The 20,293-nt window shown below is 40.0% G+C and overlaps 2 protein-coding genes across 4 annotated transcripts in view; one reads left to right on the top strand and one right to left on the bottom strand.

The window, feature by feature from the left end:
- Positions 1 to 742: 742 nt before the first annotated feature.
- LOC126354091 (uncharacterized) lies at positions 743 to 11,565 on the bottom strand. 3 transcript variants are annotated; one of them, XM_050003479.1, is made up of 3 exons: positions 11,491 to 11,565; positions 11,186 to 11,406; positions 743 to 1,659 (listed from the first exon to the last, which is right to left on the bottom strand). In XM_050003479.1, exons 2-3 carry the CDS (start codon positions 11,192 to 11,194, stop codon positions 1,066 to 1,068), a joined length of 603 nt encoding a protein of 200 aa, XP_049859436.1. In that variant the 5' UTR covers positions 11,195 to 11,406; positions 11,491 to 11,565; the 3' UTR covers positions 743 to 1,065. The 3 variants fall into 3 exon arrangements, 1 of the variants encoding a protein (XP_049859436.1); XR_007565266.1 differs by having other exon boundaries at positions 1,570 to 1,656; positions 11,323 to 11,406; XR_007565265.1 differs by having other exon boundaries at positions 1,570 to 1,659; positions 11,323 to 11,406.
- LOC126354082 (mediator of RNA polymerase II transcription subunit 27) overlaps positions 11,470 to 20,293 on the top strand; it is a 63,025-nt gene continuing 54,201 nt past the window's right edge. Inside the window, exon 1 of the mRNA XM_050003466.1 lies at positions 11,470 to 11,874. Within this exon, the coding sequence (XP_049859423.1) occupies positions 11,654 to 11,874 (221 nt within the window). The 5' untranslated portion in view covers positions 11,470 to 11,653. The remainder of the gene's footprint in view (positions 11,875 to 20,293) is intronic.

The raw sequence follows: 20,293 nt of genomic DNA on the forward strand, positions 1-20,293 counted from the left end.
TTTTGGATACATCTTTTCTAAGGGTACGTTTATGCTGCCTTCTTGCAGCTGGCAGCTCACTGCTGGCACACGGCACCTCGCTGCTTGCCGGCAGCCTTGTTGCATGTACGTTGGAGGCACCTCACTGGTCGCCGTGTGTATTCATCCTTCAGCTATTACATAACAGGAAAGTGCACAACTGCAGTGGTGGCAAGCGTAAAACATGTTCTCCACATCGTCTGATGACAGTGACAGTGATTCGTTCAGTACAAAAATGTGGTTGTTGGAAAGGAGAAGGAAGAGGAAGTACGGAGTGCACCCTTTGAATGCTGAATGTCCTCACTATGAATACTTTCACAAGTATTACCAACAGCTCAAAAACTATCCAGATCACTTTTTCAGACATTTACGAATGTCGCAAGAAACTTTCCAGTATATTCTAAATTCATCGAACCAGGAATAGCTAAACGGATGAAGATTTGGCCCAACATTGTTAGTGCAATTTCTGTGGAGGATTGCCTGGTACTCAATCTGGGGTAATATTCGTCAGATTTTATTTACGTCTACTTTATGTACTACATGTGCCATCTGCTTAGGGTTGTCCTAATAGTAAAATTTATAACTTAGATGTAACTGTAACTTTAAAAAATATTACACCTAATTCCTAATGACAGATCCTATACAATATTTTTCTGTTGCATGATTTTGAATTACAGGGATATGAAAGACTAACACGATAGTTACAAATGAAAACAATAATAAATACATATCTGATAGTTTTATTTTATTTTAACCAATTCTAAGTGCATTTCAAAAGTGCCTTATAATGTGACAAGGTTTATTTAGTCCCCTTTTTAAGCTCGGTTATAATGCGGGTCCTTGACATTCACAAAACTTACTTCCACTTCATCTGGGCGATTGTAGTCTGTACCACCAGTTATCTTCTCACCTGGGCTTGTTGTTTGTACACCATTAACTGTACAATGTTGGTTACTAAGTGCTATTCCCGGGGCAAATCTGATGGATCCATTCTCAGCACTAATATTTGAAGTAGATGGATGAATATGTATATACTGTTGCGAAGCTTCATTGTATCCTCTGTAACTTTGATCCAAAGATCTGTCTTTCCATAACTAGTTTCTGCACATCTATTCTGAGCGACATTTTGTCTAAAGGAGTCATGCCTCTCACGTGAGGAATAAGAGACATGAAGAAAACTACACCTTCATCGTTTTTTTCTGATAACAGAAACTCTTTTTCTTTGTGCATATGCAAATTCTCTTTTTCAGTTTCTATCAACTGAATTGCAATTGGGTCTACAGGTCGTGGTCTCTTCCTGTAGGCCCTACGTTCAGCAGGTGTAGAGTTTGGTGGTGTCTCAGTGCGATTAGAAGACACTGGTGAAAGTGGTGATGATAAAGATGTTGTTGGTTGGCTTTGAGCTTCATCAAAATGAGAACTATACTCGCTGTTGTGTTCAGTCGTATCGCTGGTATCCACGGGATCCAAATTCCCACTAGTCGCTCTAGGTTCAAAATTATCTCGTAAGAACATGATAGCCTCGAAATACGGCCACTGTACTGGAGCCGTGTGAGCAGCACCGCCTGAGGCTTGTCTAGGAAGCGAGTTCAGCCTTTCTTTGAACTGCTGTCGAAGACTTTTCCATTTTTTCGCAGACTGCTGAAATAAGAGGAAAAATATCTTTGCAGAAACATTAAAGAAGAACCAATTCCATTAAGTGCACAATGTAGTTACATAAATACACAGTGGAAAGTACCACACCTTTTTTTAAATTTCAGGTTCTTGGCAACAGGGAACTCATATGCAAGCCTAGCAGGAGAGTTTAGAGTAGGAATAACTACTGTTTCTCAAATTGTAAAACAGGTTTTATCAGTGTTGTGGCAAACACTACAACCATTGCATATGATGCCACAAATGGAAGAAGAATTCAGAGAAATAGTTGAAATGTTTAACAAGAAGTGGGGGTTTCCAAATTGTCTAGGTTCTATTGATGGGAAGCATATACAAATTGTAAGCTCTTAATGGTCTGGTTCCATATTTTTCAATTATAAAAATACTTTTCAATAGATCTGCAGGCTGTGTGTGATGCAGGCTGTAAATTTACTTTTATTGAAGTTGGAGCATTGGGAAAACAAAGTGACGGAGGCACTTTCAGGATGTTTGTTTTGTACAATAAAATGGTGAAACGCATGCTTCACATTCCTTATAGACGACTTTCTACCAGGTACTGCTACTAAATCCCCCTTTGTCTTCATAGGAGATGAAGTGTACCCCCTTCTCAGACACCTGATGAAACCTTTTGCCAGGAGAAATCTTGATTGCTCGAATGAAAAGTTGAACAAAGTTCTTTCACAGACTAGAAAAACTGTTGACTGTACCTTTGGAATTGCGGCTGCAAAGCGGCGATTACTAAACAAACCAAATGAAACGAAAGTAGAGACTGCAGAACTGATTGTGAAAGCTGTTTGTGTTTTACATAATGTGATTGTGGACAAAGAGAATGTACTGAACAATGTGGAGTAGAGAGACGTACTTCCTGGAGTTCAGCCATCAAGAAGAAACAATGCAGCTCCTGCTGAAGCTTTCCAGATAAGGAATCTGTTTAAGCGTTTCTTTAACGAATAAAATATTGTGTAATGCAACAGACCTTTGCAAATCTCTCCTTTGAGGTGTCCCCAAAGAAAAAAATCACAGGTGCTCAATCCTGGGGAGCAAGGGGGCATCAAACAGCCCGTCATAAGCAGATCAGGTGGCTGGGAAACTGTTCTTGCAGAATTTGGCGTGAACGACAGGCAGTATGAGACCACCATCCTGTTGGAACCAAAAGACTTCTGTGTCATATTCCTCACCACACACTTTAATTCTGGGGAGTAAAAATTTCTCCAGCATCTCACAATAACGCACAGAGTTCCTAGTAACAGTTGCACCTCGAGATTCAAAAAAATATGGTCCAATAATGCCTAAGGAGGACGCAGAGCACCAATCTCTCACTTTGTGGCTGTGCAGACATCTTTGGTGAAGTTCACGAAGGTTTTCAGTTTCCCAGTAACGAAAATTCTGCTTATTAACTGAACCAGATAGGTGAAAATGTGCTTCATCGCTAGACCACAGAATAGCGGCAGGCTGAACAGCGGCTAAGACTGCATTGGAAGCATCTGTACATTTCGCTGAGTCTTCTGCACTAAGTTCTTGAACAACCATCAACTTGTAGGGGTATAAGTGAAGGTCAGAGGGTAAAATTCGTCTTACCATACTGGACGATATTCCAAGAGCAGCAACATGTTTTTGCACAGAGCCTGGATGGAGACTGTTCAATGGACGCTCTCATTGGCACGATGTTTTCAGGTGTCCTCACTTTTAGGTCAGCCATTTAGTTTTCTAGGAAGTGCCTAACACTAGTAATCCACATCCTAATGATTTTAGCAACACATTCTGTCACCCTATCACTAGTAATCCATATCCTAATGGTTTTAGCATCAGGAACCCTGTCATGGCGATTCAAACCAAACTGCCTATGAAAAGCCCTCTGCATCGCCACGACACTATCATTACTTTTAAAGAACGTTTCTATGACAAAGCCTCAATGGTCACTAGACGGTGGCATGGTGACTACTGAAAATGGTGTCGGTTCCCCCATCTATAGCCACTACTTCCATTCCGCTGCAGCACATGCACAATCTTCAGTGATTTTTTGAAACTAGGGAGTCCATTCTGCCAATATTGTGCTACCTCAAAATCATTTTCTTCCAGCTATGCTGCCCATTGATCTAGTTGTGGGTGCAAGAGTCGGCAGCTAAGCAAGAAGTACAAGTTTTATTGTCGCAATAAACGTTTCTTTGTCACCAAGGTAACAGTGAAATTGTTTAAATTTCCATGCTATAGCTATCTCAGGTGTTGAGCATACACATTCACAACTGTTTAGAAGGTGGCATGTAAAGCCTGTGGTGCATACTATAATTTTGTAATCCACTGTCCTGGTTTTGAATAAACAGCAGATCAAGCCAACCTGTGAAGCATCTGTTGCTAGAAGAAATTCTGAATTTATATCCAGACAGTAAACCACTATCTTCAGACAGACTGGCTTTTATCTTTTTAAAAGTTACCTGACCATCTGTAAATCAGTACCACTGAGCATCCATCTTAAGTAGACTGGTCAACACATAATTGTTGAGAGTCTGTTTATGAAGAAGTATTCTTTAGAATGAACATAATCATAGAAATGATTTTGTTTCTTTGTCTAATGACATGGAAAATTAATTATGGAACTTAATTTTTTCTTTAAGTGATAGGTGGTGTAATAACGTGTCTGAGAAATTTGATTTTGATCTGCCCAAATTTAGATTTTTGTAGATTTGCAGTAACACCTGTTTTCCTGGAAGCTTGTATAACTTTCCAGATAGGATGCATTAACTTAGCTCAAGTGTCAGCAACTAGTAATAAATCATCCACATTAAGTCGTTACCTATTTCAAAATTGTGGTACCAAGAACCTTATCAAGGTCAGTTATAAATATGTCTGAACACACAAAAACTGTAAACTGATGTTCTATTGGTGAATATAAAAGCATTATACTCTGTAGAATTATATTCTAACGGAATCTGCCGGCCGCAGTGGCCGAGTGGTTCTAGGCACTACAGTCTGGAACTGTGCGACCGCTAGGGTCGCAGGCTCCAATCCTGCCTCAGGCATGGATGTGTGTGATGTCCTTAGGTTAGTTAGGTTTAAGTAGTTCTAAGTTCTAGGGCACTGATGACCTCAAATGTTAAGTTCCATAGTGCTCGGAGCCATTTGAACCATTTTCTAACGGAATCTGCTAGTAAGAAACCTTTAAATCAGTACTACCGGTACTCAGGACTTTGATGTAGTGAAACTTCTGCAGCTGCTGCTCTAAGTGTTTGGGCTTTGTCCTGGTTGATACCAATATTTTAGTAATGTCTCTGTCATCAAGTACTAGATGTACCTTGCCACTGTGTCTTGTTACTGCTGGAAATGGACTGATGTAAGGGCTCGTCGATGTTTCTATAATACTCCAGTTGGGTGTCCATTTTATTTCTTTAAATACAACATATATCTTCACTGAAAGGACAGTAGGATGGCAGATTGAATAGTTTTTGTGGCACGACATCAAGTTTGCACTCTAAGTAATTTATTAAGCTTGGATTTTCATTAAAAACATCGATAAGACGGTTAGAATGTCTTCCAGATCGACTGCCTCTTCAACACTGATGTGGCTCTACTTAGTAACTTTCTTACTAATAACTGTGTTTAAATCTTCGACACACTGAGCCTCTGCGGTGTGAATACGCATTTGTCTGGGCTTTGACCCTACTATTTGTACCAGTACCTAAGGACAGAATCAGCCATTGCCTTCGTCTGAAGGTAGCAGGTCTACCCCCTACTGGCCAGTCATAAGACATATTCTTCTGCAAAGAAGTCTGTCAATGAGTTGTTCTCCACCAATAAATCAACGCCTAGCATACAGTCAGCTGTCAACACTAAGGAAGGGGTTTTCACAGCTTGTTCCTTAAGTCTTACTTCCAAACAAGACCAGTAGCACTTAGTACGCTACTCTTATATGCACTCCTTTTTCTGTTCAGAAATCGTTTTGAACAAGACAATCTAAATTAATATTTCAGCTCCAGATTCTATTATTGCCACTGTGACTATACGCTCTATTTGAGCTGCAGTGACCAATTGCCTTTTATTTGACTCTAACACAGAACAGTCTTCATGGACTTCTTCTAGGTCATAATGTATGACTACATCATTGTTATATCACAGCATGTTTGCAACAAAATCTGTGTCCCACTCTCCCTTACCGACTGGCACATAGTGCAAAAGTTGTGCAGTTGCAGTTAGTTTTCCAGTGTATTCTGATAAACGTTCTCATCAGATCGATGACCCTGAACGTGTTCCCTACTTTGGTAATATGAGTGGTATTGCCTGTTTTTGCAGTTCTTGCATCCCTCATTATTAGACTCGTGGGAACTGTTTTCAATGCAATTACAGTTACTGTGCCCCTCACCCCACACCTTTTCATATGTAGGCAGCACTTAATGACCATGAGAAAACAAGGAGCTGTTTCCAAGGGATAAGACATATTGGGTGCCCCATTAGCATTTGGCATGTTAGCGCCACATAGACTACAATTTATTATTTTGCAACTTTATCCAATTCATCGAAGATAGATGCACCTGCATCTAATTGCTTTAAGTTGTTCTTTAGCTCCACTCTTTCTTGATTCACAGTACTGATTTCTTTTTGGATGCAGTCCACACAGTTGTCATGTTTGAGTCTTTATCCACTATTTTGGATACAATGGTTCCATTCCCTTCAACTGGATTTCAAGAAAGATTCCTACTTTATAAAGTATTAGCTTGACTTGTTCAGTTTGAGATTTTTCTAACGTTAGAATTTTTACCTATATTCCCTGCAAGATTTCCTAATTTCTTTGTTACACCCAGTTGCGCGATTTTTCTTTATGTTGAAACATCATAGTTATAATTTTAGATGTCATAAATTGAAATCTGGTTCCCCTTAAACTAGGAGTGACCAAGATTTCGGCTCATGGGCCATGCCCGGTCCCTAGTGCCAAAGAGCTCAACCTCTCTTGAGTCTCTTCACATTTTCCCCAACATCACGCCATACTGTCTGAACATGGAAAAGAGTGGAAAACAGCGAACGCGCCGCATTTAAATGGCAATGCAGCCGCACAGCATATGACTTGGTTTTATATTTCACAAACAAAACAAGTTTTCAGTATTAATTATTTATTTTGGCGCGCTGCAGACATAATATAATTTTTATCTGGTACAAGCTATCAGCATATTTACAGAGACAATTTCACAGGGTTTTACATTCAAGTTACCATGTGATCGTGACTTATTTAGTTTCATAATCGAAATAAGGTCTTTCACATAAATATGTCTATCGAAATATTCTAGCACTTTTGCAGTCTTATCATGGAGACTTCAAAGTATACCTGAGGCAAGCAATGCAGATGTCCTGGACAGTTTTAATGTAAAAATATTTGTTATTGAAAATGGAATCGTCTGCACATGCACAGGGTGCTTTCAGCTGAAATGGTAAATGCTCCAGAAAACATCTCGTAAAGTGATGTGAGAATGACACTGCCCTCAAAAGCTTTATAAAGGTATCCTTTTAATTCTTGCAAGTCACAACAGGTTCTTCAAACATTGCACTTGATTTAACGCCAGTGGGCTTGGGGAACTGGACTGTTTTTCTAACGCCAGGTTCACACACGCAACAAAAGTGTCGCCACAGCTAGTGCAGTTGCATGTGTGAACTCCCATTTTTTAGTAGCACAACTTAAGAGACGCAACTTTTGTCACACCAAAAAAAATTTCAGCTTGGCTATACTATGTGTGTGTGTGTGTGTGTGTGTGTGTGTGTGTGTGTGTGCGCGCGCGCGCGCGCGCGCGCGCACGCTAAATACGGCATGCGCAAAGAAAGTTGAGGCATTTCCCATTTATAGTCGCTCCCATCAGCCACCGCGCCAATTGTCAATTTTCTTCTCGGGAGTATTAAATAATGTAACCAAAAAAGCGAGTCGTATAAACTTCGTAATTTGTAAGACCAAGCACTATATAAATATTGTGGATTATATGCAGGAAATAGTCCCAGAGGATGACGTAGCAGCTGTTAAACTAAAAATTAATTATTCTAAATGCCTATAATGATGATGATGTTTGATTTGTGGGTTGCTCAACTGCGCTGTCATCAGCGCCTGTACAACGTCCCAATCTGTTCAAAGTCCAATTTTAGCCACCTTCACGAAGAATGATGATGATGAAATGATGGGGGCAACCTGGTCAGGAACCGAACCTGGGACTCTGTGATCCTGAGGTGCACTAGACCAGGAGTTGCAGGCTAAATACAATAAGATAATAAAATCTTGGAAGAGTGGCGTTTCTGCAAATGATATTTACCTGTCAGCTGTTGGTTAGTTTGCCATTAAAGACAGCATATTTGTCTCACATAGTTTTATTTGTTTTATAAATGTGTTTGTGTCCCCTGATTTGCGCCTATGTGAACGCGATTATCTTTCTCAATGCATCTCTATTGAATCGGAAAGAATTTACCTTGCAATGTTTTATTGTGGGCTGTGTGCAATCGAGTTCACTTGAAATGTGAATTCTGCAATGTATAATGGATGCTCTAATTTTCGTTCCTGCGCTTTTGTTTCCTTCATAACTTCAACAATAGCGAGTATTAAATCGAAAAATCGTTCCAGCCATGCTCGTTGATTTAACCAACGCACTTTGCAGTATTATTTTGAAGTCTCCGTACTCTTTGTTCACCGTCATTGAAAACTGGTTTAACTGACAATGGAATAACGGGTGCAACTTCAGGAATTTTACTATTCGTTCCATCAGTTTCTTCAAGTGCTCCATGCCCCAAATATAGCACATAGTAATTCTCGATGTGCAGAAAAATGAATCCCATCATTCGATCGTTGTAATTTTTCGCAGTTTCATTGTCATCCAATTATTTAAATTCTCTGCATGGTTCTGTAATGCCATTTCATAGCAATTAAATAGTACCTAACGCTAATGTGAATTGAGAATTCTCATCCCTCTCTTCTGTCATTACCATTCATTTCAAATTATTTTGACGATAGATCACCAGCTGCCTCTTTTTGTGTAAACAGCCACTGGACCTGTGACCTTCTATACAATGAACAAATAACGAAGGGTAAACAGTACTGACATCTCAATTGTGCCAAACTCAGAGGGTTGTACAGACCGAAAAATGCCGCATCACAATGCTAAATGGAATGTCGCGCTGTTCTGAGTACTTCCCAGGAGGATTCAGCAAACCCAAGCCCCCAACCCACACATGTGAGGTTTGGCCACCTCTGCCTTCAACCAAATAGAGTTTCTGTTGTATCAGCAAATAACTGGGATTTTTTTACAAACATACAAATTATTGCTCTAGACTTACATAAAAGTCTCACAGTAAACCCCAGAAATATTGAGTAATGAGATCTATGAATGAATAAATGAAATAGAATAATTACACGTATTTCTTCACATAATCTCACCCATATCATTTCCAAATTGAAAATAGCATACTCATATTTGCACACATGAACAAAAGCTCCATAAAACTTACTGACTGGACTGCAAGTATGAATGGAGGCCACAGTATCAGTGCTTGAATAGTGAATGTTTTCACACATGGGTAGCTACCCAACATTCTTGTTCTTCTGTATGTGTTACAAATCTTCATAATGCATGACAGGATTATTTATCTTCTCAAGTGCAACGAACTAGTAGATATAATGTGTTCTATAAGTATATTGTTTACCTGTTTTTATCACTGACAATGTGATACACACTTTGCTTGTCTTTAGATGACCACAAGATTAATTTTTTATGTAGAGTTGGTCAGGAACCGAAATTATTAAGAATACCAATGAGCAAAAAACTCAGTTTGTTGAATTTTTCAGAATTCCTGCTAAAAATGGGCACCTGAGATGGGACAGGGAAAGAATTCCATTCATCCAACACTCACAGTTTGTGAAAACAACTGCACTGCAACACTCACCTTGCTATTTGAATGTGGTGTGTGGGTGCAATGGCCCTAAACTGAAGAGGAAACCAAGATAAAACGATGATATGTCCACAATACAAGGGTACAGCTTCTAAGAAGAGAGTATTACAGCTCACTTTTATAATCATGATTTTATCAATCTATTTTTTCAGTGGTTCTTTTGGCAATGCAATAAACTAATCTTGTAACTGAATTGATGTAATAAGCACAACTAGGCCTACACATTTCTATCATCACACATGACAATCACATACAGATATTTAACATAGAGATCATGATATTTTTAAGTTTGTACAAGTTTGGGTTTTATAATATTTGATACATCTGGAACAATGGCTTGACATGCTTGGAATTCTGGATGTTGAAATCTGTTAAACTCGAATTTTGGTGGGACCTGGTCAGACTGATAAACATAATAAACTTTTGTATTAATAAACTGAATCAAATATTGAAACGCCTTTATAAATTTGTTTGTACAGTTGATGATATTGCTCTTCAGGTAATATTTGATAAAAGTTCTATAAATTTTCCGATTTGCCAGTTGTTGCACTGTAGGTGATTGTGCAAAAGAAACTGCAAATATCAACAAGCAGAAGAACAACTGCAAAACAGGATCAAGAAAATCTGTGGAGCAGCATCTTCGAAATTTACTATTGCTAACGCATATCAAACAATAAAGGCGGAATGTGAATGACATGAAAAATTAATTTCATTGAATTGTAATAATCACCGAAAGTGATAATTATTAACATAATATTACACACAACTGACGACGACGGGGCAACATGTTGTTAAAATTGTTTTACTCATTGAATTATCTTTCAAACGACACAACTTCCTCGTTCAACAACATAGTTATTATCGTGTTTGACTCCCCCAATTTATTTCTGCGAGCATTAGATGTTCATACTCAATTTTTGAGGAGCTGTTTTCTTTTCGTTTGTTTAAATGAAATTAGATACAGTTTTCGTTCCATAGACCCAAAAAATGAGATGATTTTCGTGGGTGTGGTGCATGTTAGAAGGTATAACATAAAAACATATTACATTTGAATATCATACTTACTACCCCTATCATTTGTCAGGACATTGTCGAAATGGTGAATACAGTGCAATAACTGGAACAGCTAATATTTACAAAATCAACATGCTATCAGAATGAAACATTTTTACGCACCATTAATAAATTTGTCATACACAAAATACCTAATCTTGACTGCTTAAGACCAAGTATTGTCAAAACTGAAATCTAAGAGACATATTTACTTAAGCTGGCTTAACAGTCTCTGTTAAAACATACATCTATAGATTCGAAGGAGTAGCCTATCACAAAGTCTTTCAAACTCTGTTTAAACAGTGCTTTATCTGAAACTAAGTTTTTAATGGTTGCTGGCCATTTATTGAAAATGCGTGTTCCTGAATATTGGACCCCCTTTTGAACCAAGGTAAGTGATATTAGGTCTTTACGTAGATTGTTCTTATTCCCAGTATTGATACTACGTATTGAGCTATTGGTTGGAGGTAAGAGATGTATTACTTGCAACAAATTAATGGTTGGTTGGTTGATTTGTAGATGAAAGGGAATAAACTGCAATGTTATCAGTCCCTACCTCGTGCATGTTTCTTTGAGCTCTTGAGCTAAAATCAGCAAATTTGCTATTACACTAGCTTGAATATTTTCAGTTGATGCCACACTGAATACAGTGTCAGTATAAAAACAATATACGCATATGGTAACATTTATTACCGGCCTCCGAGGGCGATCTTAGGGTGATGGATGTACAGTTTTCGTTGCCTGTGGAATCGCAGTTCAAAGCCCAGTTCCTGATACCTATGAAGATATATAAATTATATTAATCTATAAACATATGAATGTATGCCCTAAACAGTATATATCACGAAGAAAAAATGTTACCTTGTTATGTAGGGCAGCACATTTATTTGTGTTTGTATGCTAGAAGTTAATTAAAACAAAGTAAATAAATGAAAATAAATTATATCTATGGGCGATGGATGATGTATAATATAACTTTGCCGTGTTTACAAACAAACATTAACTGCGTTCACAAGAAAAGAAGATGGTGCCTATTATGGCTCAGAGTAATGTTCAGGAGCTAGATCGCCTCATTGAACCATTGTACACAGCTTTAAATTCAGTTAAAGTTCTCCGTTCTAGCGTTGGCCATGTGTTTGACACCTTAGGAAATGGACTCAGAGGTGACCATGGAGAAGAAGGGAAGGACAATAAATTTCTACTTGAACTTCAAGAATTGCTTAGTACAGTGAATGTTAATTTCCGGTATGTACCTCTGAGATTTTCGTTGCAACATTAATTTAGACGTGTGCCTTTGTATGTATGTATGTGTAATTATTTTTATGCAGTCTTGCGCTGCTGTTAGCTGTCGTACTGGCATAGGAATAGTTAAAGTTCTGTTAGAGTTGTGGAATGAAATACCACCTAACTCGCATATCGAATGTTGAACGTCATCTTTTCAGTGATGTATTTGTGACAATCATTTTAAGTTACTGGTATTTAAGAAGTGGGAAAAGCCTGTTCAGACTCGTGTGCTCCCAGCTTCGTGTGACTAAACCCGCAGTGTCGTAGGGTCCGCCCAAAAAAGCAAGCGTTGACACATAACACATATTAGTCTCCACTGGTTACATATCAACATTTGTGTATTTATTTGCAATGCAATTTGTAGGGCTTATGAAGTTTCTCTTTTCGAAACTTTTGAGTAATTCTCTTTTCTTGTGAACTTTTACGGGCATTTTAAAAGTGCAAATACAACATTTCTGCTGGTAAAAAAAAATAAACTTCTATTTACAACATTTTTATGGTTTACATCTGTCTTGCCATTGGTACTTTTATGCATGTAGCTCTCTTTAATATAATGTAAATTGGTAGGACTTGCAGTTCGTGCTCTATCATGTTCGTACACTTCAGTTAATTTTGAAGTGCTGCATCCAATTTTTTACTTAAAGAATGTTTCCTATAGTATTACAATTTTTGCTGTCTGGCACAAAATTGATGGTAATCTTTCTTTCATGTTCAAGGTTACCCAAAGCTTTGGGTCAAAACTATAGGACCTATTGCTACTAGAGGTTACTAAGGTGCGTACTTTGAGATAAGGATCTAATGATCAGAAATGAATATTTGGCTTTCGATAACATTAATATCTTAAAACTTATAGCAACAACTTAACCCCTTAGCAACTGTTCAATGTAGCAACCACTAATCTCAGTGGTTTCATTATGTTGTTGTGGTCTTCAATCCTGAGATTGGTTTGATGCAGCTCTCCATGCTACTCTATCCTGTGCAAGCCTCTTCATCTCCCAGTATCTACTGCAACCTACATCCTTCTGAATCTGCTTGGTGTATTCATCTCTTGGCCTCCCTCTACGATTTTTACCCTCCACGCTGCCCTCCAATACTAAATTGGTGATCCCTTGATGCCTCAGAACATGTCCTACCAACCAATTCCTTCTTCTAGTCAAGTTGAGCCACAAATTTCTCCTCTCCCCAATTCTGTTCAATACCTCCTCATTAGTTATGTGATCTACCCATCTAATCTTCAGCATTCTTCTGTAGCACCACATTTAGAAAGTTTCTATTCTCTTCTTGTCTAAACTATTTATCGTCCATGTTTCACTTCCATACATGGCTACACTCCATACAAATACTTTCAGAAACGACTTCCTGACCCTTAAATCTATACTAGATGTTAACAAATTTCTCTTCTTCAGAAACGCTTTCCTTGCCATTGCCAGTCTACATTTGATATCCTCTCTACTTCGACCATCATCAGTTATTTTGCTTCCCAAATAGCAAAACTCCTTTACTACTTTAAGTGTTTCATTTCCTAATCTAATACCCTCAACATCACCCGATTTAATTCGACTACATTCCATTATCCTCATTTTGCTTTTGTTGATGTTCATCTTATATCCTCCTTTCAAGACACTGTCCACTCCGTTCAACTGCTCTTCAAAGTCCTTTGCTGTCTCTGATAGAATTACAATGTCATCGGTGAACCTCAAAGTTTTTATTTCTTCTCCATGGATTTTAATCCCTACTCCGAATTTTTCGTTTGTTTCCTTCACTGCTTGCTCAATATACAGATTCAATAACATCGGGGAGAGGCTACAACCCTGTCTCACTCTCTTCCCAACCACTGCTTCCCTTTCATGCCCCTCAACCCTTATAACTGCCATTTGGTTTCTATACAAATTGTAAATAGCTTTTCGCTCCCTGTATTTTACTCCTGCCACCTTCAGAATTTGAAAGAGGCTATTCCAGTCAACATTGTCAAAAGCTGTCTACAAATGCTAGAAATGTAGGTTTGCCTTTCCTTAATCTATTTTATAAGATAAGTCATAAGGTCAGTATTGCCTCACGTGTTCCAATATTTCTATGGAATCCAAACTGATCTTCCCCGAGGTTGGCTTCTATCAGCTTTTCCGTTCATCTGTAAAGAATTCGTGTTAGTATTTTGTAGTCATAACTTATTAAACTGATAGTTCAGTAATTTTCACATCTGCCATCACCTGCTGTCTTTTTTGATTGGAATTATTATATTCTTCTTGAAGTCTGAGGGTATTTCTCCTGTCTCATATATCTTGCTCACCAGATGGTAGGGTTTTGTCAGGACTGGCTCTCCCAAGGCCGTCAGTAGTTCTAATGGGATGTTGTCTACTCCCGGGGCCTTGTTTTGACTCAGGTCTTTCAGTGCTCTGTCAAACTCTTCACGCAGTATCGTATCTCCCATTTCATCTTCATCTACATCCTCTTCCATTTCCAGAATATTGTCTTCAAGTACATCACCCTTGTATAGACCCTCTATATACTCCTTCCACCTTTCTGCTTTCCCTTCTTTACTTAGAACTGGGTTTCCATCTGAGCTCTTCACATTCATACAAGTGGTTCTCTTTTCTCCAAAGGTCTCTTTATTTTCCTATAGGCTGTATCTATGTTACCCCTAGTGAGATAAGCCTCTACATCCTTACATTTATCCTCTAGCTATCCCTGCTTAGCCATTTTGCACTTCCTGTAGATCTCATTTTTGAGACATTTGTATTCCTTTTAGCCTGCTTCATTTACTGCATTTTTATATATTCTCCTTTCATCAATTAAATTCAATATTTCTTCTGTTACCCAAGGATTTCTACTAGCCCTCGTCTTTTTACCTACTTGATCCTCTGCTGCCTTCACTACTTCATCCCTCAGAGCTACCCATTCTTCTACTGTATTTCTTTCCTCCATTCCTGTCAATTGTCCCCTTATGCTCCCCGTGAAACTCTCTACAACCTCTGGTTCTTTCAGTTTATCCAGGTCCCATCTCCTTAAATTCCCACCTTTTTGCAGTTTCTTCAGTTTCAATCTACAGTTCATAACCAATAGATTGTGGTCATAGTCCACATCTGCCCCTGAAATGTCTTACAAATTAATACCTGGTTCCTAAATCTCTGTCTTACCATTATATAATCTATCTGAAATCTGCCAGTATCTCCAGGCTTCTTCCATGTATACAACCTTCTTTTATGATTCTTGAACCAAGTGTTAGCAATGATTAAGTTGTGCTCTGTGCAAAATTCTGCCAGGCGGCTTCCTCTTTCATTTCTTACCCCCAATCCATATTCACCTACTACGTTTCCGTGTCCCCCTTTCCTACTACCGAATTCCAGTCACCCATGACTATTAAATTTTCATCTCCCTTCACTATCTGAATAATTTCTTTTATTTGATCATACATTTCTTAAATTTCTTAGTCATCTGCAGAGCTAGTTGGCATATAAACTTGTACTACTATAGTAGGTGTGGGCTTCGTATCTATCTTGGCCACAATAATGCGTTAACTATGCTGTTTGTAGTAGCTTACCCGCATTCCTATTTTTTTATTCATTATTAAACCTACTCCTGCTTTACCCCTATTTGACTTTGTATTTATAACCTTGTATTCGCCTGACCAAAAGTCTTGTTCCTTTTGCCACTGAACTTCACTAAATTCCAGTATATCTATCTTTAACCTACCCATTTCTTTTTTTAAATTATCTAACCTTCCTGCCCGATTAAGGGATCTGACATTCCACGCTCCGATCCGTAGAACGCCAGTTTTCTTTCTCCTCATAACGATGTCCTCCTGAGTACTCCCCACCCGGAGATCCTAATTGGGGACTATTTTACCTCCAGAATATTTTACCCAAGAGGATGCCATCATCATTAACCATACAGTACAGCTGCATGCCTTCAGGAAAAATGACGGCTGTAGTTTCCCCTTGCTTTCAACCGTTCGCAGTACCAGCACAGTATAGCTGTTTTGGTTAGTGTTACAAGGCCAGATCAGTCATTCATCCAGACTGTTGCCCGTGCAACTTCTGAAAAGGCTGCTGGCCCTTTTCAGGAACCACGCATTTGCCTGGCCTCTCAACAGATACCCCTCCGTTGTGGTTGCACCTACGGTACGGCTATCTGTATCGCTGAGGCACGCAAGCCTCCCCACGAGGGGCAAGGTCCATGGTTCATGGGGGGGAGGGGGGTTTCATTATACCAAAACGTAAAATTTCACCAATTTGATGTGCAACGAATCAGGTAGTTAGGACCCTCCAAACTAGTTCTTCCTCAGTTTCTACAGGTTGCGTCCCAACTTGTCTCTGGGTTTGTGGTGACTGCATCTTGTTTCTCTACGCAAGAGGTGTATTCTGGGGCTTTAGAACTTTCTTTCATTAAATAATTCTCAGGCATTTTTAGCAGCATCTGAAAGACTACGAAACCACATATCTAGCATTGCTGAGTGCAACGGAAATATTTCTAGCTTTACAAATTGATATTCGATTCGGATTTGGGAAATACAGAAGTGTACGATTCCACCATGACGTCACAAATATGGCGGAATTGACCATACACCATGACTCCAATATGGCGCCTATGATGTCATCACGTAAGCATAACAAACATGAAAATACATCGAAAAACCAAGACACATACATTCCACAAAAAACCTAATAACACTAATGGGACAAGCATGGGAATTTGGGGGGTTTTGGGTAGGGACAAAGTAAATATAAACAAATTGAGACACACACCCGAACCAAACCACACAAAGTGACGAAATAAACTGACAACACAAAACTCCCCAAATTTCACTAAACACAATATCCTCGGGAATCGGACACTTCCCTTGACCTATATAGCTCAATAGCAGCAGCTAATACCACATATCGGAATAGAACACTTCCCTTGACCTGTGCAGGGTGTTACAAAAAGGCACGGCCAAACTTTCAGGAAACATTCCTCGCACACAAATAAAGAAAAGATGTTATGTGGACATGTGTCCGGAAACGCTTAATTTCCATGTTAGAGCTCATTTTAGTTTCATCAGTATGTGCTGTATGTCCTCGATTCACCGCCAGTTGGCCCAATTGAAGGGAGATAATGTTGACATTGGTGCATGTGTTCACATGCGACTCATTTCTCTACAGTACTAGCATCAAGCACATCAGTACGTATCAACAACAGGTTAGTGTTCATCACGAACGTGGTTTTGCAGTCAGAGCAATGTTTACAAATTCAGAGTTGGCAGATACCCATTTGATGTATGGATTAGCACGGGGCAATAGCCGTGGCGCGGTGCGTTTGTATCAAGACAGATTTCCAGAACGAAGGTGTCCCGCTAGGAAGACGTCCGAAGCAAATGATCGGCGTCTTAGGGAGCACGGAACATTCCAGCCTATTACTCGCGACTGGGGAAGACCTAGAACAATGAGGACACCTGCAATGGATGAGGCAATTCTTCGTGCAGTTGACAATAATCCTAATGTCAGCGTCAGAGAAGTTGCTGTTGTACAAGTTAACGTTGACCACGTCACTGTATGTAGAGTGCTACGGGAGAACCAGTTGTTTCCATACCATGTACAGCGAGTGCAGGCACTATCAGCAGCTGATTGGCCTCTACGGGTACACTTCTGCGAAGGGTTCATCCAACAATGTGTCAATCCTCATTTCAGTGCAAATGTTCTCTTTACGGATGAGGCTTCATTCCAACGTGATCAAGTTGTAAATTTTCACAATCAACATGTGTGGGCTGACGAGAATCTGCACGCAATTGTGCAATCACGTCATCGACACAGGTTTTCTGTGAACGTTTGGGCAGGCATTGTTGGTGATGTCTTGATTGGGCCCCATGTTCTTCCACCTACACTCAATGGAGCACATTATCATGATTTCATACGGGATACTCCACCTGTGCTGCTACAACATGTGCCTTTACAAGTACGACACAACACGTGGTTCATGCATAATGGAGCTCCTGCACATTTCAGTCGAAGTGTTCGTACGCTTCTCAACAACAGATTCGGTGACCGATGGATTGGTAGAGCTGGATCAATTCCATGGCCTCCACGCTGTCCTGACCTCAGCCCTCTTGACTTTCATTTATGGGGGCAGTTGAAAGCTCTTGTCTACGCAACCCTGGTATCAAATGTAGAGACTCTTCGTGCTCGTATTGTGGACGGCTGTGATACAATATGTCATTCTCCAGGGCTGCACGTGGGATTCCATGCGACGGAGGGTGGATGCATGTATCCTTGTTAACGGAGGACATTTTGAATATTTTCTGTAACAAAGTGTTTGAAGTCACGCTGGTACATTCTGTTGCTGTGTGTGTCCGTTCCATGATTAATGTGATTTGGAGAGAAGTAATAAAATGAGCTCTAACATGGAAAGGAAGTGTTTCCGGACACATGTCCACATAACATATTTTCATTCTTTGTGTGTGAGGAATGTTTCCTGAAAGTTTGGCCATACCTTTTTGTAATACCCTGTATAGCTCAACAGCAACTCTCGATACTGGAACACCCACAGCTACAACCACACATTGTAATGGAACACTTCCCTCAACCCCAACACACAACAAATACACTGGCAACGCAACCTAGATCTGCCACTCCAGGCACACATCCAGGCACGTGCGCTCTCTCTCTCTCTCTCTCTCTCTCTCTCTCTCTCTCTCTCACACACACACACACACACACACACACACACACACACACACAAAACCACAAACCAGCGAAAAAATACACAACCCAAAGAAAGACCCGGCCCACGCACACCCCAACCCCCCTCACCCCAAATTAAAATACCCATAAACAAAAACCAAATGCAAAATAAAAAAATGTCAATCACTCAACAACATAGATCTTCCACAACTAAAACATGAACCAAGACCCTCCCCCCCCCCCCCCCAAACAGTATCAACAACTAAACCCACCCCCTGAGCCGCAACCACCCACCCAAACCACCCTAACCAACCACCTTTAGCCTGTACATCTTACTAATAGCCCTTTAAAAAAAAGAGCCCCCAGGGACACTCTTCCGCCAACAGTACTCATCTAAATGGAACTGAAGGTTGGAAGAGCACCTCTTCCTCCTCCCAAGAACTGACTTAACGGCCCCCCATATCCCCTCTATAGTTTTGTGCAAGCCCCCGTCTCATAATTTTTAAACTCTAAACTGTAGTTAACAACTAAATGATTGTACCTCCTCTCACCCAACCCCCTATATGAAGAAAAAGCATCTGAAACTGCAGTGGAACCCGGTTCTGTAAACTCCTCAATTAACCCCACTAATTCTGCCTTAGACCGCCCCTCCACAATCCTGAAAACACCTTCCGAACACCCACCCCACCGGTACAAAGGTACAACAGCCCCCCCCCCCCCCCCCCCACACACACACCCAGAGACCAACCACAGACATACCCTTGCCATACTTCCTTCTCCCAAACTGGGACTTGTCCACCTCAACCCCAGGCCCACCCAACTTACTCCTGTACTTAATAAACTCAGAACATACTTCACAGCAAAACGAAAACCAGTCAAGCACACTCCTCTCACACCAGTTTCATGCATACAAAAACTTTGAGAGGATCTGTAACAAAAGTAATATGTCAGCAACACAATCTCGCTCATGCCCAACCTAGACGTCTTGAACCAGGAACCGTGACGTATGGAGCACCATAGGTTATCCCTGTAGCGCCGCCACATATAACCGTCCCTGGTCCGAGACGCCAGAACTTTTGCCAATGTCATTTCCTTCTGACAGACAGCCCACTTTGCCACCTCTTCAATCCGCCCAGAAAGCTGTAAAAATTTGATCAGCTCCAACTAAGTCATGTGCATCGTAGCATGGAGTCGAACACTATTTATTGTATATTTTATCAACCATATCCATTCCTAACAAGACCAACAACAAGTTCATTTACTCACATTAACATATAATCTACAGCAAACAGCACTACAATAGTTTTCACACAAAACCACTAAATCATTAACTCACTGAAACCAATTCCGCTCGAAACACAGCCAAAATTCGAACCAGCCACTAGAATCAGTAAGACCAAACTGAATCCATTTCACCACACAACACAAAACCCCTAAGCACACCACCAGAGAGCAACACAAACCACATGACACCTACAAACATACCACACTCACAAACCAAACACCGCACCATCATGACGTCACACACCACAACAGCCTTACGTCACGGGTCAAAGCTGCCGGGTAGGATTGGACGCTTCGGTCGACCCTGGATTTGTGTGTGCATACTTTGTCATAAGAATAGTATTTCTTTACTTGTGAGTAAAGGAGACCTGTTTTGATTTGCTGATTCTACATTCATAACAACAATGGATATTTGTGGATGGAATAATGTGTTAAGTAAAGGA

Source organism: Schistocerca gregaria, chromosome 1, assembly GCF_023897955.1.
Source record: "Schistocerca gregaria isolate iqSchGreg1 chromosome 1, iqSchGreg1.2, whole genome shotgun sequence".
In the NCBI taxonomy this organism is placed as follows: domain Eukaryota; kingdom Metazoa; phylum Arthropoda; class Insecta; order Orthoptera; family Acrididae; genus Schistocerca; species Schistocerca gregaria.